The sequence below is a fragment of the Eupeodes corollae genome, chromosome 1 (assembly GCF_945859685.1).
Source record: "Eupeodes corollae chromosome 1, idEupCoro1.1, whole genome shotgun sequence".
Classification (NCBI taxonomy): Eukaryota; Metazoa; Arthropoda; class Insecta; order Diptera; family Syrphidae; genus Eupeodes; species Eupeodes corollae.
In genome coordinates, this window is record NC_079147.1 from 70,657,629 (window position 1) to 70,676,647 (window position 19,019).

The following is a 19,019-nucleotide window of genomic DNA, read 5'->3' on the forward strand; positions in this document are numbered from 1 at the left end:
AAACAGGGAGACAAGAAACGTTTCGACGATGTTCAAGTGATGTAAATGATCTTATGATGTTAATATCACCAATCAATCTAAATGCTCTACGTTCAATACTGTCCAAGAGGCTTAAGTAAGTTGCAGGAGCACCAGCCCAGATATGGGAGTAATACTCAAGCTTTGGACGTATATAAGTCTTGTAAATAACAGCCAGATCAGAGGGGGAGAAAAACTTCTTGCATCGCCTTAAGAAACCCAAACATCTTGCGGCATTTTTGGCGACATCGCGAATGTGATCGTTCCAGAAAATGTGGTTGGTGATACACATACCAAGAATATCGACATGTTCAGTTTCCTCGATGCAAGTGCCATTTATGGTTAATGGTAGGGGGGGTATATTTCGCTTTAACGATACAAGACAGCATTGCGTTTTCGAGGCATTAAATTCCACGCGGTTTCTTATGTATTGGATTAGATGTTGCAGACAGGAGATCATTAATAAAAATGAGAAAGAGTGCTGGAGATAAAACAGAGCCCTGGGGCCCACCAGCATTTATTTTGTGGTTTTCAGTCTTGAATCCATCCAATACAACTTGTATAGAACGATTCGAAAGTTAATTACTAATCCAATGAAGGGATTCATGCAAACCAAAAGCACGCATTTTCGATAAGAAAGCCTAATGCCAAACCCTATCAAATGCTTTTGAAATATCTAGTGCAATAACCTTACTTTCTCCAAAACTATGTAAAGATTTGTTCCACTGTTCGGTGAGATTAACCATGAGATCACCAGTTGACCTATTGCTACGAAAGCCATACTGTCGGTCATTAAGAAGATTCCGTTCTTCAAGATATTTCTTGAGCTGATAATTAATCAGCGCCAGCGTTTCCATGACCTTTTAAAGAAGGGACATAAATGCACGGTCGATAATTAGACGGTGAGGAAGATTCGCCTTTTTTGGGAATAGGCTGGACAAATGCGGTTTTCCATCCGCTCGGAACGAGACCTGAGGAGTAGGAAATATGAAAAAGCTTAAGCAGTGGTTTTGCCAGCGATGAAGAACACCTCTTCAGAGCAATAGCGGGGATACCATCCGGACCAGCAGATTTATGTATGTTAAGATCTTTTAGAACTCTCGCTACAGTACGAGTGCGAAAAAAGATTTGCCCCATAGAATCATTAACTCGATCAAGTACAGGCGGAGTCATAACACTCACTGTCAGCGTTGAATTGGCGGCGAACTGCCTAGCAAAGAGATTTACTTTCTCTAAAGAGCTAACAAATGGAGTGTCATTCACAACGAGCGTAGGAACCGAGGAAGAGGAAGAATTAATCATAATTTTTACAAATGACCAAAAATTTGTACTGCCTTTGGGACATTGCAGTATTTTTTGCCGTGATTTTTGGTCATGTAAAAATTTGGTCCGTCGAATATGGGCGTTGCAGGCCTTCCTGGCTTGCTTGAACTTATTCCGGTTTACCTCAGTTGGATTGGCTTTAAAGCAACGGAAACTTACCTTCTTAACCCTAATAACCTCTTCACAGCTCGCATCGAACCATGCGTTTTCCTTAGGTCTGATGTTTTTAACCCTATTCGGGATAAAAGTTCTTATTCCCAGAAGAATCAAATTTGTGATCATATCAGTGCTGGCGTCAACGTCACAATTGAGGAAGCATAGTGACCAGTTAAAGATCCTAAAGTAATTATTGAGACCGTCCTAGTTGGCTTTTTCGTATTGCCAAACGGTTCTCTTAGGAGCTCTTTCTTTAACTGGAGAGTTTTTACACGAGAAATTTGCTGATATGTGCCTAGAGGAGATAGAACACTAATAGTGTACTTACCAGGGTCAGAGGTAAGAAACAAGTCAAGAGTGTTTCGAGTGGGCTCGTTGACCAGCTGAGTTAGGTTGTTTAACTCATGAAGAATTGTGTACATTGAAATCGCCCGTAACAACGATTTCAGTGCGAGGATAGGACGAAACATTTCTTTGGATGGAATCAGACAAAGCATTAAATTCACGAGAAGTTGATACTCTGTCTAGATTTGGGCTTCGATAAAGGAAGCAATAGTGAATGATTTGCTTGTTCACGGAAAATTTAAACCACATAAAATTGAAAAAAGAATTGGTGCAGAGACCATATTGTGGCAAAAACTGATAAGCAACATCATTCCTAATGTATATGGTGAGAAAAGAATAATGGCACCAAGTTATACCCTTGAATAAAGAATTTTGTGGGGTCGGAATTCTCATCCACTTGGGTTTCACTTAGTACCAAAACAGCTGGCCTGTTTAAAGCAGTATGGGAGTACACAGAAAGAAAATTCGCTCTAAGCCCACGAATATTACAATAATCTACCCTGAAATTTCCAGCCATTGCATATAAAAGAATAACAAAAACCAAAACATATAAAAATATTACTGCGTTGAATTACAGATATTGCTTCTATTCATAAAGCTCTGGCAGCTCTGTCTAGTTAGGAAGAGGTTTAAAGTATATTCTACAACAATTCTAGTACAATTTTACTTAAACCTTTACAAAATGGCTTGAATAGGGGAACGAAACAAAATGCGTTAAATTGAGAGCCAAAGTATTTGAAATCCTTCCAATTTTCTTTTGATCTTCAACATTTAGAAGGTCAATCATTTACTTGGCAGTATTTTTCTCGGATCGATACTTTTTATAGAAATCGTCCTCATATGTTTTAAGGGAGTCGATTCAGGTTAAGTAGAGCTTTCGTTTTCCTTTAGGTGGTAGCAATTCAACATCATGCGAAATATCAAAATATTCATATACATAGGCTTAAGTATTTTAACATTTAAATTTTGAAATAAAATATCTCGCAACGTTGTTTTCTCAATCAGTTTGTTTATTTTTGACATTTTATAGATTTAAAAACAGCTTAAACATAGATTCCGTCGTGTTTATTTTTAGAATCCAGGCTATCGTTTTAAAACGGGCTTAAATTGTCTATAAATCACATAAACTAAAGTTTAGTTTAGCAAAGACAAAATCAGAACTTTTAAAGAACTATAAATATTTCCCAATAAGTTTAGTTTGTTTTAATAAAAGATATCCTCCTAACTTTTTAATACAATAATAATCTAAAGATTCAGGAGCTTCCAAACGGCTTAACCACTTTCAAAGTAATGGTTTAAAAAAAAACAACAAAACTTTAGTTATGTTTATAAACCATCACAATAAAAAACAATTCACATACATATCAAATTATTGCGTCAGTTTATCAGACTAATTATCGCGGGCGTCACTTTTTTCCTGATAAAGTGCAATAAATACCTTTTACTCCTAAACCAAATAATCACACTTATAGGTTAGTGGATACCCTCATTTTATTTAACTTATCTATCATCTCTATAAATCATGAAAAGATTTATAATTATGATTTCATGACATTTAGTATTCATTTAAAATTTATAGCTTAATTTATAAATACTTCAATTAAATAAATTGAACTAATTTCAATTGTTGATAAATTATTGGGACTTGAATTTTGTAATCAACAAATTAAAAAATGAACTATACAATAAAAACAAAAAGACTATTGAAAACGAGTCTGAAATGAAACCTCTTCGACTTGATCTATCTAAGGTCAATGAATTTCAACAATACAAAAGATTTAATTTGCAATCCTATTGTATTGGACTTCAGTTAAGCTTTGTTTTGTTTTATTTTGTTGTCTTTTTTAATCTTAATTTTCAGGTTCTTCAAGCTTGAGTTTGATTTTTAAAAAACGAAGGTTCAACAGAAACTAAAAGACAGACAGTAGACAATTTCTCTACAAGATGTAGCAATCATTTCAAGTTTTTAGGTGCTTTGACATTTTGATAAAAATAAAAATAGTAATTTCCTCAGATAGATTTGCAAAAACAACAAAAGCTGTTGAAACTTTATAAGGAATTTCTTTTAAATAGAACTAAGCTAAAAAACATTTAAGATATTTTAATTTTCTTAATTGGTTTAAGGAAATTAAACCAATTTGGATTTTATTAATGAAGAACACAATTTGAATTAATTTTTGCAAAAATTGTATCATATTCAGACATATCGTAGGTTAACGAAGGTCAAATGTTAAAAATTTAAGGAATGCTAAAAAGATTATGGGTAATAATAATTGAGTCAATAACGAGACACACTGACATCAATAGAGAAGAAAAATAGCAATAGTTTATAATTTAATTCGTATGTGAAATATTAGTGGGTTCAAGACCTCATGTGACTGGGAAGGTTATTCCACAGTCTAACAGCATGAACGAAAAATTACCTGCGCGATGTCAAACACGTAAAGGTGGACGAGCGCAATAAAATGGAACGGCTAAAAACACAAAAATTAAGTCTGTCACATAGATAACTTGGAGTCTTTTTAACAATCAACTTGAAGAGTAAAATGCAACAACGATATTTGAAGAAAGCTACCAGATCGCAATTTAAAAGCTGACGAGCTTGAAAAGAGACATGATCGAACCTACTCGTACGTAGGTTAAAAACAAACCGAGCTATTGCATTAAATGCCACCTTTAGTTTGTGAGCTGATTGAGAATCAATGTCAGCAAACAGCTCACACCCGTATGTTATTAAAGGTGGGACAAGTGCATTTACCAGCTTTAATTTAATATGGGTAGGTACTACTGTATCGACATGGTTATTCCAAGTTAACCTATTGTTAAAGACCAAACCTAAATTTCTAACTTGGGCAAAATATTCAATAATACAATTTTTCAACATAACGGGAGGGAAATTATCTGGGTTTGGTTTTTGTTATTGAAATTGGAAGAGCTTTCGTTTATTCAGGATTGAGTTTAAGTCCGTTCCGTGTCGAACAATCATATATTACTTGTAAATCAATGTTTATTTTAGATATTGCATCCTAAAGCATCATCTCAGGAAAACTAATAAACGGTGATTTTTTAAGAGCTTGAGAACTTTTCTTTAAAAAAAAACGCATAAAATTTGCAAAATCTCATCGATTCTTTATTTGAAACGTTAGATTGGTCCATGACATTTACTTTTTGAAGATAATTTCATTTAAATGTTGACCGCGGCTGCGTCTTAGGTGGTCCATTCAGAAAGTCCAATTTTGGGTAACTTTTTCGAGCATTTCGGCCGGAATAGCCCGAATTTCTTCGGAAATGTTGTCTTCCAAAGCTGGAATAGTTGCTGGCTTATTTGTGTAGACTTTAGACTTGACGTAGCCCCACAAAAAATAGTCTAAAGGCGTCAAATCGCATGATCTTGGTGGCCAACTTACCGGTCCATTCCTTGAGATGAATTGTTCTCCGAAGTTTTCCCTCAAAATGGCCATAGAATCGCGAGCTGTGTGGCATGTAGCGCCATCTTGTTGAAACCACATGTCAACCAAGTTCAGTTCTTCCATTTTTGGCAACAAAAAGTTTGTTAGCATTGAACGATAGCGATCGCCATTCACCGTAACGTTGGGTCCAACAGCATCTTTGAAAAAATACGGTCCAATGATTCCACCAGCGTACAAACCACACCAAACAGTGCGTTTTTCGGGATGCATGGGCAGTTCTTGAACGGCTTCTGGTTGCTCTTCACTCCAAATGCGGCAATTTTGCTTATTTACGTAGCCATTCAACCAGAAATGAGCCTCATCGCTGAACAAAATTTGTCGATAAAAAAGCGGATTTTCTGCCAGCTTTTCTAGGGCCCATTCACTGAAAATTCAACGTTGTGGCAGATCGTTCGGCTTCAGTTCTTGCACGAGCTGTATTTTATTCGGTTTTACACCAAGATCTTTGCGTAAAATCTTCCATGTGGTCGAATAACACAAACCCAATTGCTGCGAACGGCGACGAATCGACATTTCACGGTCTTCAGCAACACTCTCAGAAACAGACGCAATATTCTCTTCTGTACGCACTGTACGCATTCGTGTGGTTGGTTTAATGTCTAATAAAGTAAACTGAGTGCGAAACTTGGTCACAATCGCATTAATTGTTTGCTCACTTGGTCGATTATGTAGACCATAAATCGGACGTAAAGCGCGAAACACATTTCGAACCGAACACTGATTTTGGTAATAAAATTCAATGATTTGCAAGCGTTGCTCGTTAGTAAGTATATTCATGATGAAATGTCAAAGCATACTGAGCATCTTTCTTTTTGACACCATGTCTGAAATCCCGCGTGATCTGTCAAATACTAATGCATGAAAATCCTAACCTCAAAAAAATCACCCTTTATATAATTGGACATCATTGCATAGATATGAAACTGATAGTAATACAAAACAGAGGGCAGATCATTAATGAACAATGAAAACAGTAAAAGTCCAAGGATTGATCCTTGGGGAACACCATTATTAACAGTTAGGAACGAGGCCATTCTACCATCACAAGACACGGCTTGCATACGATTGGTCAAATATGAGTAAATAAGATTTTTAGTTGTGTCAGAGAAGTTAAATAGGGTTGTCAATTTATCACAGATAATATTGTGGTTTACAAAGTAAAATGTCTTTGAAAAGTCAAGTAAGGTTATCACAGTTGTAAATTTATTGTCTAAAGCATGTCTTAAGTAGTATTCACATGAGCGCGACCAACGAACGACGAATGAATTACAAAATATGAGTTTATATACGTTTGAAGACATATTTCCACACAAATTCTTAACAAAACGATAGCAATATAGTTTCTATTTGATTTATGATACATACTTTTACTTTTCAATATCATATATTAATAAATTTAAGAAAACAAATTTATTCGTCGCCAAAAAATTATAGTTGATACGAACTGCCAAACTTTATTCGCGTTCCACATTATCCACACTCGCAACGAATAAAATAATCGCGCGTACTTAACCTAAAAAAATCATTCTTGTTTTGGTTTCAGTGGTGAATGGTGTTTGGCTGTGGCTCCTTGTCAAACTTCATTCGCGACGAATTAAAAACTCTCATGTGAAAGAAATGTCAAAATCGACGAATATTCGTTCATTCGTTGGTCGTTGGTCGTGCTCATGTGAATTGTGCTTTATGTCATCACACACGTTGAGTAAAGCTGAAACACAACTATGTCCAGACCGAAATCCAGTTGCAAGGGATTCGATAATTGCTTGTCTTTAATATAATATTTTATCTGGTTACTTATCAGACTTATTATCAGACTTTAAAAAACTTTAGATAGAAAAGATAGGATAGCTATCGGTATATATTCCTTCTTCTTTCCTTGATTAAGGATTTCGATGTCTTCCATAGGATGGGATATGTAGATGTCATTTATAACGGATGTTAAATATGTGCGTTAAGTGGAAAAGAAGGAAGGTTAGGAGGATTCAAAAATAAAAAATGGGACGGTCAAGACACTGCACCGAAACAATTCGAAAACTTATTCAAAAACTGCGTTTAGAGGGAAAAACCTACCAAAATATTCCAGACATCCTAGGCTGCTCAGCAAAAATGGTCAGCAACGCCTTAAAATGGCAAAATAAACCGAAAACGTGAGGCCTAAAAAGGATGACTACTGAAAGAACTGACAGAAAAATTGTTCAATTAGCGAAACAGAACCCTTCCATAGGCTCTAGGAAAATAATAAATAAATAAAAACTTCAACTGTCTGCTAGCGCTGTCACAATACGAAGACGTTTTTTATAAGCGAAGTTACAAGCCCGAAGTCCACGCAAGGTACCATTCTTGGCGAAATTGCATGTGGCAAAGAGAATGGAGTTTGTTCAAGCGCATAAAGATTAGGCAAAAGAGAAATAGAGGAATGTTCTGTGGAGCGATGAAAGCAAAGTCGTCCTTTTTGGGTCCAAGGGCCGTCGAGAATATGTGCGAAGACCCTTAAATGAAGCATACGATCCACGGTACACTATTAAAACAGTGGGGAAGTGTCAGGTTTCAGTGGACTCGATGCCACGTAGATGCGATGCATCATAAAAAACAATGGTTATGCAACAAAGTACTAATTGTAAGCTAACATTATTTGTATACTTTCATATAACTTATTACAGTTTTCCTTACTTCTTACGTAATAGATCTAGTATAGGTATATTTAAAGAACGGTTTTTTTCTAAGACAAAGCTAACGGTAAAAAATCGATAGTACTTATTTTCTGTTATTATGAATAAAATATTTTATTTTGTTGTAAGAAGTTTAATGAAATATATTATAACGTTGAAATTGAAGGCCATTTTGTTTTATTTGGAGAGCACTGCTATTTTTATGAACACAACTGTATGTGTAAGGATCCAAATAATTTCGTAATAGTTTAATTCAATTCTTGAGTAAGGTTTCTTGCCTTTAATATTCTCCACATATGTTTACAAGCTCTACGCATACCTATCTCTATAGGATTTGTGTTTGAGATAGTATATCCTGCTGTAAAATAAAGTTTTTGAGCATATTACCTCCTAGTGGTGCCTGCTGGGTAGCCGAAAGTTCAAACGACGAACGTTGGATTTATCGGATACAGAGCTGTGACACCTAAATCACCTTCTCAGGAAATAGGAGCAAAAGACCACAGATCGCTCTGAAGAACCAGCTCCGACGTTCTATAAGTCATACGCAGTCCATTAAAAGAAAACCCGAAAGTGATGGAAAAAAAAGTAATAGCCTTGGATGGACTTAAAATGTTGAAGACCCCCTCCTTTATCGACCACATCATCCCCCCCCCCCGCAACCGCAACCGAAGAGAAAAACGGACACAACGAATTACGTGTTTGTAACACTTGCTCAAATCAGAGCAGCTTGTCGAAGAAATCAAAGCTGATTTGACAGCACTACAGGAAATGCGAAGATACAATAGAAATTGCTTACTCCATGGGAGGAAGCATTTATTTGGATGTGGGTTTGGTGTCAGAGGAAAACTTAGACAAAGAGTTTAAAGCTTTCGGTATGATAGCGAAAGAATTAAAACAATCTGCATTAAGGCCAAATTCTACCACTTGAGACTTATCAACGAGCATGCCACAACGGAAAAGAAGGATGACACTATACCAAAGAAGAATTTTATGAGCTCCTACTCAAAGCCTATAAGCAAGAATGACGTACAAATTATCTTCGGAGACTTTAATGCCATGATGTCATCTTGCTCGACATCACGTCTGGAAACAGACTCAGGCTTATGGACTTCCTAGCCGGTATCGAGTGTGTAGCAAACAAAATGCTTCTTGTGATTAACGAGGACAAAACGAAGTATTTACTGTCATCGAATAGAGCCGATTCCCATCGTGGACTCGGTCAGAACGTGACCATTGATAGGTTGTAAATTTATTTATCTATCTGGGTGCTGCTGTTAAGTCTGCAAATGACATCAGCACTGATATAAAATGTAAAATTATTAATCGCTGTTTCTTTGGCCTAAGTAATCATTCGGAGAGTAAGGAATAAGGCCTTAGCATAGACTCTTTCCCATGTGGATAAAGGATCCCTTGATATGTTTGAGAGGAAAGTTCTACCTACGATATATGTATGGACCGGTGTGGACAGGCAAAATAATATCTGCCGGAAGCGATACAATCACGAACTATATGAGCTGTAAGGGCCTTGCCACTGGTCAAAAAACTACGTGTTTAAAGATTAAGCTAGCTAGGGCATGTAGAGCGAATGAACATCGAAGCTCCAGCCTGTAGGTTATGAAACGCTAAGTATGAGGTAACCAGAAGCAGATGCAGACCTCATCTACGGTGAATTGATTAAGTTAGGGCTGACAAACGCTGGCTTGGTATTCAAAACTGGAAACAGTAAGCTAGATATCGAGTTAGCTGGCGGGATCTATTACTTGAGGCCCATGTGAACGATGCGCTGTAGGGCCATCCAAAGAAAGAAAGAAAAATACCTTGCTAACCGTTTAAATTATGTTTTTAGTCTTTAAAAAGGCTTTAAGATCTAGCTTTGTAGTATTCCGAGTTCATCTGTTCTAAACGTTACCATCCGCATCTGACATAAACTTCACAATTCCATCACAACAGACATTATTCTTCTAAAATGTCGAACGTTTACAAAGATTTTTAGTATACCTGCGGAAACGTGTGGTTTGCTTGTGGTACAATGCATCTACAAAGTCAACGTTTAAAGAATCGAAGCCATAATTTTAGTTAAATTAATAGATTCGAATTTTTAATTATCTTATACAATTTTCAAAGTTATTCCTAAAGCACCGATAGTCATGTAAGCTTATACGGAGATGTGAACTAATAATTGCCCTCATTTTCAAAAGTGATAAGAGTGGGTCTTGCTTCTTTTGATAAAGTACCTAGTTTGGATTATGTATACGATTTAAAAGAGAACGTGCTCAGAATATGCCCCTATAAGTCTGAGCGGATACTACTACTGTTTCACTTGGAAAGCTAATACAAAACGCCTCCAATTTCCTTAATTTTTAATTATTTTAATGATCAATATCCTGTCTTAAAATAATGCAGTTTTGCTTATGAAATTCACATTACAAATAAGTATGCTTCAAACTTACAATACAACTTAGTCCAAAGCATGTACCAAACTTTATATGCGGGTTATTTGGGTTGTTGAACCAGACACTCAGACAATAACTCGAAGCATGTTGGACTCTAATTCTTATGCATAGCCTTTCCATTAACGAACTCTCAGTACACTTACACTTAGGGTCATTGTCTGGTTGAATAACCTAATAAGCGGTCCATGGATATATCAATTCGTTAAAATATTTTTAAACGCATTGTTCTTTTTGTCGTTAATTAAATCAAAAAGTTGATGAGGTACAGAGAGACAAAAATAGATGTTGGACTTCCGGAATTCTTATTCGAAATTTTGATACTGACTTTTTGTTTTCGGGAAAAGGCAATAAATGGAAATGATATAATGGATTTTGATAAGTATACTCATTTGCTCTAAATATAGAAACAAATTCAAATGTTGATGAAGCTCAAATTGTGTTGTTAAAAGGTATGACAATTTAGAGAACAACAAAACAAAAGTGCAAAGAAAATAAGTAACCTTTTGAGTTAATTGCTGTTTTTTTTTTTTGACTTAAGTACTAAAGCATACATTGATGAAGAAGCTATTGAGCAGGTTCAGACAACATAAGGGACTTCATTTGCAGTCAACTTAGTAGTTTTTGAAGTGTCATAAATTTCAATCAAGTACCTCTACCATCAGTTCATCGTACAAAAAGTATGAAAAAACATTACTGTCCGAAAAACACTACAAGTCCAACACGATTTGCATTTTGTATTATAAAGAAATATTACTTATTTCTTTTTCAATTTGACAAGGACCTCTTTTACAAAAAACATCAAATGGAATTGTGCATTAAATAAATAAAGCATAGCATAAAGTACAACTTCAAGTTGAATCAATTTGAAGGCAATTCTTTGACAGCCTGTCAATCAGATACTAGAAACTAGCCTAACTTCTTATATCTGAAATCTCATTGTACACCTGCCAAAAAAATGTCCTTCCAATTGTAGCAACATTATTGGAAAGTTGACTGGAAGGTTAGTCAAAAAATATCTCCTTAACTATCAAGTCAAGTCTACATATGTCAAAATGACAGTTGATCATGTTTTTTCATTCAATTAAAAGCTGAACTTTATTATACGTTATGACTTATTCATTTTCTGCACAACTTCAATTAATGCTTTTTTTAAAGGGTTCCTTGTCAATTTGGGAAAGAAATAACTAATATTTGTTTACACTCCAAAATACAAATCGTGATGGACTTGTAGCTTGCCTGAGGAGTGTTTTGTAGGCAATAATTTGTTTGGTACTTTTTGTGCTATGAACTTAAAGTAGAGGTTTGCGAAGTAAAGTTCTGAATTTAAAATTCATGACACTTGAAAAACTAACTACATAGTTTCCTTGGTCAAAATGTACGCTTAGACATTAAACCCCTAACACGCCTGTGAAGGATTGCAAACTGAAAAAAAAATATCGTCAGTATTAGTGAGTCCGCGTTATTCACTACGTGAACATTTTTTGATTATATGTGAAGAGTTCAAAATACAACTGTTGCAAGAATTGAAGCCAAATGACCGCCGAGTTTTGGGTGATGCGAAATTGGCCGGTTTTGGTTAAATGGATATGTGATTAAGTAAAACTGCCGTATTCAGAGTGAAGAGCAGCTAGAACCATTGCGCGAAATACTAAAGCATCCAAAAATAGACTGTTCACACAAAACACGAATTCAGTGAACAGAGTATTTCACATTTGGGCCGGTTAATTGGCTGCCTAGATCTTGCATTTGCCTCCAGACTATTCTTGGTTGTTAAGGCTCACGTCCACACATCTACAATAATTTTTACAAAGTCGTATACCCGCATACCTACGTTGACATTCTATGGAATTTTTAGATGTAGTTTTCAGCAGGATAAAGATATCAAGTTTAGCAAAAAAGCTTTACCGACATTGTTAAGTGTCAAAAATGTATAACCAGTTGGCTTCTTTACTAAAAATAAATTTAATTTAATTGAATTGTAATAAAAATCAAATATAATATCAGGTTTTTTATTAGGGACAACTCTGACAACTTTGAATTTAATTTGTGAACACTTTGAATCAACAATTTATTCAGTAAATACAACATTTTTATTATAGTAAAGTAACATTTGAAAATAATAAAAAAATTCTATAACGAAATTCGGAATCGGTGCCGCATTAACTCTAATTTCAGACGTAATTTTCGCCCAGTAAAGAGGGTTTCGTGCAGAAATTTGAGTCTACACATTTGTTATTTTATGTTGATTTTTCAATTAAACAATGGATTGGACAAATTGTCGAAAATATTACCTCCTTTCAAGCGCCCGTAGCAATCGACCCAAATCAGCCAATTCCATGGCCTTAGAGATTGTTGTCAAAAACTATTGTTTTTTTTTTATGTTTAAATGAAGTGTTTTTAGGTATTTTTATTTTTAAACCAAACTTTTATGAAGCTTGCAACAAATGGACTTCAAAATGTTTACCACAAATCACAGATTTTGAGAAGAATTTTTAAGGCCCATACTGTAACGAACCCGTGGCGTGATGAGTAGATCTTGGTTTCAACCCCTGCTGTTAGAGATCTTGGGTTCAATCCCTGCCTGTGCCACCTTAAGTTATTTTTCAGGTACTGCCGCTTGCGAGGATTTGCCAAATAATCAAAAAGTACCTAATTCTTGTCATGAAAATTGCTTTCTTAAATTATCCGCTCGGATTCGGCCTGAAATGACTTGCACACAGAAGTGATTGAAATTTGCAAGTTTCATTTGCGAACAGCAACATGTTTTTTTGAAAAAGATATCTACCGTTACAAATCTTTTCACATTTTCAAACATATGTTCAAACGCTTTAGAACAAGGTTATGAAGTTGACTGTGTATACACTGACATTTTTAAAGATTTGACCAACTTAGCCAAGGAATTATATTATTTAAACTTAGTGCTCTTGGTTTTTCGCCATTTTTCTAAGCTTGGATCAAATCATATCTAGAAAACAAATCCTATGAGGTAAAATTTAGAAATTGTCATTCTGCACCTTTTTTTGCTCAATATGGAGTTCCCCAGGGAAGCCATCATGGCCCTTTCCTATTCATTTTGTCTATTAACGAAATATCGTCACGTCTACGCTCAAGCGAAGTTCTCATTTCTTTTGACGACATGAAGATTTTTAAAATAATAAAGTCCACCCATGATCGTATTCTTTTACAAGCCGACATTGATAGTTTCACATTTTGGTGTGGGAAAAATAGCCTTTTACTCAACTCTTTAAAATGCCAGACTGTAACTTTCACTAAAAAACTAATCAGTAACGTATTCGACTACTGTATATCACAGCAAAAACTCTGTCGTGTCTCTACATTTAAAGATTTAGGTGTACATTTCTGTTTCAACTAAGAGTTTACACATCACATTAATTTTATTGTTAATAAGGCAAGTTATATGCTTGGTTTTATAAAACGCTGGCCAAAGAAGTTCAATGATCCTTATGTTACTCTTTTTTTGTACAATTGCCATGTTCGTCCTCATCTTAAATAAGCATTGCAAGTATCGACTTTCTATTACGAAATTTATTGAAAACGTATGGAATCAATTCAACTTAATTTCATTCGCTTTGCCCTAGTGTCTTTCTTGGGATGATCCTTATGATCTGCCTCCCTATGAACATCGTATTCAGCTTCTTCAAACGCAAGTTGTCTACAGACTGTTGCGCTACCTTTTTAATTAAATTTACTGTAACGCATAGGTAAGATTCCAAATAAAACACACATATTAATTTATCCCTATTTCTAGGCCATAGGCACCTACATTATCTTTAAAATAAACTTCACTAAATTTCATAAGACTGTTTAGGTACACCTTCAAAAATGGCCCGCATGATGCAATCTTATATACCCTTAGTAATCATCCCAGTCTTATAGCAATAAGCCCAAATCCTTTTGAAATGTTGTGGGGACACGACAACCTTAACACCGGCATTAAAATTCTATTCCCAATCAATTTATATAATTTTTCAACGTAAAAACAAAAAGCTCCTTTTCATTTAATGGTATTTTATTTTAATTTTAAGGTAAACAAGAGTGCGGCCAGGGAAGTACCTACCTCAATATTCCCCATGGTTTGGAATGATGTAAAAACAAACATAAACCCGAACCCGAGAATAAGGACATTTAAAAATTTTATATCCATATTGCTGCTAATTTATTTACACAAAATCCGAAAACAATTTAATTTTTCAACTCAATGTCAATGCCGCCCAAAAATTCGCACGTAATTTTTGTTTCTATCTTTTCTTATCAGAAAGGTTATCGATAGGTACACTTTTCACTGCAGCATCACTCGGTAGAGGTACAAAGTTCCACCCTGGGTAAGTTATGTTATGTATTTAAAACTTAATAAACTTATGGATGAATTAAATTCAATCAACTGTTAGCTTCCTTTTTTCAATTGTGACTTGAAAAACACATGAAAGTGATAAGAAAACTGCAGCTTTGCCAGGGTTAAGAAGGGTTAGCGCAATTTAATAATTGACGTGTACAAAGCAGAGGTATTATCAAACGAATTACACAAAAATGACAACAATATGAGAAGAAAATAAAAAACTAAACTACACGAGACGACGCGCGATGTAGTTCTTCACTTGACGAGGGGAAAAAATGCAATGAAAGTGAGAATTAAAACAAAAAGCAAGAGGAGTTTAATATGGTTTAATTTGTGTTGTTGCTTTTTTTATTATTATTTTATTATCTATTTTGTTTTGGTGCTTGTTCGTCTTGCAAAAAGTGGGGTTTTCGTCTTAAAATGGAAAAGGCAAGAATGTGTGGGTGTGGGAATGTGTAGGCGTTTTCTTTTTCTTTATTCTTTGTCTACCACTATTCATGTTTTTGATATGAAAAAGGTAATAGATAAAAAAGAAATGCATATTAAGCAAAAGAGGGGAAGGGGAATCGTATACAAAGGAAATTAGCCCAAATCCCACACAAAGAAACTAAGTAACGTAACGACACGTAAAGTGAAGATATTACGTTAAGTGACAATAGGTTATACAGTTTATGTCGATAAGGTGGGATTTAATGTGAAATTATAATGGCATGTTCATACTTAAGAGTGAGTTTAAAATTTAATTTAACTCATTAAAATTTAAATGTTGACACTTTAAAAAGTAATGATTTTTGTTCATATCAAATAAAATTGTATGGCCTTAAATGATTTTTTGATCAAAAGAAAACCACAAATCGAATTAAACTTCCACAGTGATCTGCATTATTATTTCTTATTTACTATAATAGAATTGAAATAATAAATATAGATATTTGGTGGTGATACAGAGCATGGACTTATAGTTGTATACTAATTTTTATAATTTGATAAGTTCTTTTAATGTTGTAGTTCCTTTCTTGATACCACTGTGTGCTTTGTTTTGCAATTATTAACCATGAAGCCCATTTTAACCGCATCTGCTTTAATTCTCCCAAGAGCATTATGTTGAGTTCTTCGGATTATGTCAATATCTTCACATCAGTAAATGCTAGTAATTGGAGAGACTTTTGAAAGATAGTGCCGCTAGCGTTGACGTAGAAGTTCTTCGAAAGATTCTGTGAAATTGTTGCCAATCTTTATGGAGCTTTTTCCAGAAGGTGCCGGTAATGTGAATATTTGATCGACTATAGACTTTCCTAGTCTAAAACCATACTGACAAGGACCTACCAGGATGTTGATGATGGGCTTTAGACGTTCACATATTACGGCCGAAAAGATTTTGTAGGCGATGTTTAGTAGACTGAGGTGGAATCGGCTAAGGTGATTGTTGATAAATGACAATCAAAATTATCGTATTTGATCTTCATAAGGTGATAGTCAAATAGATACCTAAAAAGCTGTCACAAAAAAATGTGATAGTCGTTTCCAAACAAATTTGTTTATTGCGAATAGAGCTACCAGATGCTTACACAAACGACTGGAAAATTTTCTTAGTTCACTTTGTTTCTTTTAAAAACCACATTCCTGTGACCGGCAAAGTTTACGACATTCTAAAAAAAAGGAAGAAAAGTAAGAATTTTATTTAAAATCAGCCAATTTAGAAACTTTTGTTTAGATATTTCATAAGAATCAATTTAAAATTTCACCAAGGCAACAACGAATTTTGACAATTTGAATCTGAAATTGTTCAATCGAATTGAATTGAGTTGAATCATCTTACACAAACGGAATGAAAATGATAGTCAATTTGACTATCAAAAAATTGACAGTCAACAATCACCTTAGCCGATTCCACCCCTGATTCCTCTTTAGTTGGTGTAATTTAGAGGGTCTTTTTATTCAGTATCGGGCAATTAAATTGGTGTGTCATAAGTTGGTGATATGGCAATCGTGACTTCGTCTTAATCGGGAAGATGGGATTTTTGGCTTTCGTAGTCTATGTTGAATGGATAATCCTACCTAACAGCAGGTCGTCACCATAATACAGTCTTCAGAAGTGGCCCTTGCATATCCTCAGCATTGACTGCGTTTCGACTATGATGTTTGCACTTTCGCCCTTGCAGCCTTCGGTTCTAGGTTAATGTACCTGTGAATTTCAATTCACCTATTCATAAAACTTTCGAACTTCATTGCTGCTTTTGAACTTCTCAACATCTTCTAACGCACGCTTCGCATGCCGTCTCTTTTTTCCTCATGAGCAGCTCTCGTCCTTTTATGCAGCACCGCATTGGTCAATCTGGTTGACGGTAGATTGACGGTAGTCCAAGATGCTTTGTGGATGTTGAGGTGTGGAAAACGCGAACTAGCTACCATGGGGTTTCACCCCGCAGCAAAATCTATCAGCCTGAAATCGTTGTCGGAAGTGTTGTCGTGCAGGCTAGGATGTCTTCCCGTACTAGCTTGGAATTAAATCACCTAGGAGAATTTTAATATTGTAGCTAGGAAACTGCTCATATGTTTTGTCTAAGAGTTCAAAGAACATATCCTTGGTATTGTCATCCTTTTCTTCTATGGGGGCGAGTGCGCAGTTAAAGCTAATGTTGCTGAATTTAGTCTTGATGCGAATGGTCATTAGCGCTCGTTGATGCACCTACAGCTCAAGACTTGTTGCCTAAGTCTAGCTCCAATGACAAAGCCGCATAAGCGCTGTTGGTTTTCTCAGTACCATAGTTAATTTCGCAGTTTTTCATCCTCTTTTTGCCCGGCCCATCCTATCGTGTTTCAATTCGTTATTTCTTTGGCTGCACGTGGTCTGTTAAGGGACCTAACATTCTAAGTGCATATCCGAAGTTCATTGTCCTTAACTCGATTGTCTGTGTTGTCAACAATAAATCCGAGCCTGTTGATACTTCTACTCTAAGGGCGAGAGCCGGCATAAACCGCTCCTTACAGTCGTGATCTTTGAATATGTAGAAGCCCTATAAGGTGTTCACTAAGTAGTTCAATCTAACTGGAACTGTAGACGCCACCGTTGATTCCATCTTGAAAATTCCTCCGCTGCTTTCTGGATGTTGAGAGGTTCCTTAATGAACACCTCTCCCCCCTCTCTCTTTTGCTACCCCCGAAAACTGTCCACTGGGGTTTGAACCCAATTTCCAGCTGTGGTACTAGGCACCCGATGTTCACCGCGGGGAGGTGAGAGTAGGAGTTGATAGACAGAGGTGCGTTTTGAGAAAAACGTGTGGACGCTTTTGTCCTCTTGAATGCACATGTCTACCATTTGAACATTTGTTATTAGTTTGGTGCACATAAAATCGATCTAAATCCATTTATTTATTTTCAAAAAAAAATAGTCGGTTTTATTTTAGAAGAAGAAGAATTGTCCAATGATGCCAAAACTTCATAATCTGCTGCTTTCTCTAAATCCCAAACTGCGAACCTATAACGAAGTGTGTTTCGTTATATCTTATTTTATTTTTTGTTCCTCACCCAGTTTTTTGTAAATTTAACTTAAGACAAAGGTATGGAAGACATATGCTGCCTCCTACTTGAACACTCTATAGAATTTGATATAGGCGCAAAATTGAGAATATGCTAACTTTCTTTAACATTTGAACACAAGGAGACATACAATAATTTTAGTTCTATTCAAAAAGCATTTATCTTAAAATTTCGTTAAATATTTGAATAAGTTAATTTTATTATTTACTCATATCTTTTAAATAAAACAAAATTTCTGTGCAAATTTGAAAAGAAAGTTTTTTCCTTTACTCTGTTAATTCAATTTTTTGACCAACTTCACCGGACCATATAATCAAACAAATCTCAAGTAACAGTAGAACTACATGAATTTTAAATTTTGTTTGCATTTTGAAATTTTCTCTCTAGGTCATAAACATCGCTTTTGTGCAAAAATTAAATGCAGATATACGTAAATCAAAAATTTTGTATATAAAAGTTAAAAAATTACAAAGTGCCTCTAAAACTCTAATGTTTCTTTCTTTTGATTTAAATAAAAAGAAACTCCTCTTAACCATCCCTGTTCAATTCTCGAACTACCATGCCAGCTGAATATGTTGCCTACGTGCTTAACGTAACGTCTTTTCTCTGTAAAGCAGCTGCAAAATACCAAAAACAACTTTTTGATGGCCACCCATACCCATACATACCCAACCAAAACCAAACACCA

General features: G+C 35.3%; 1 protein-coding gene across 1 annotated transcript in view; it reads right to left on the bottom strand.

Annotated features, from left to right (window-relative positions):
• Window positions 1–15,073, bottom strand: part of LOC129939914 (UNC93-like protein MFSD11) — a 56,689-nt gene extending 41,616 nt beyond the window's left edge. The window contains exon 1 of the mRNA XM_056048097.1: window positions 14,513–15,073. Coding sequence (XP_055904072.1) covers window positions 14,513–14,599 — 87 coding nt within the window. The 5' untranslated portion in view covers window positions 14,600–15,073. The remainder of the gene's footprint in view (window positions 1–14,512) is intronic.
• Between the last annotated feature and the right edge of the window lie 3,946 nt (window positions 15,074–19,019).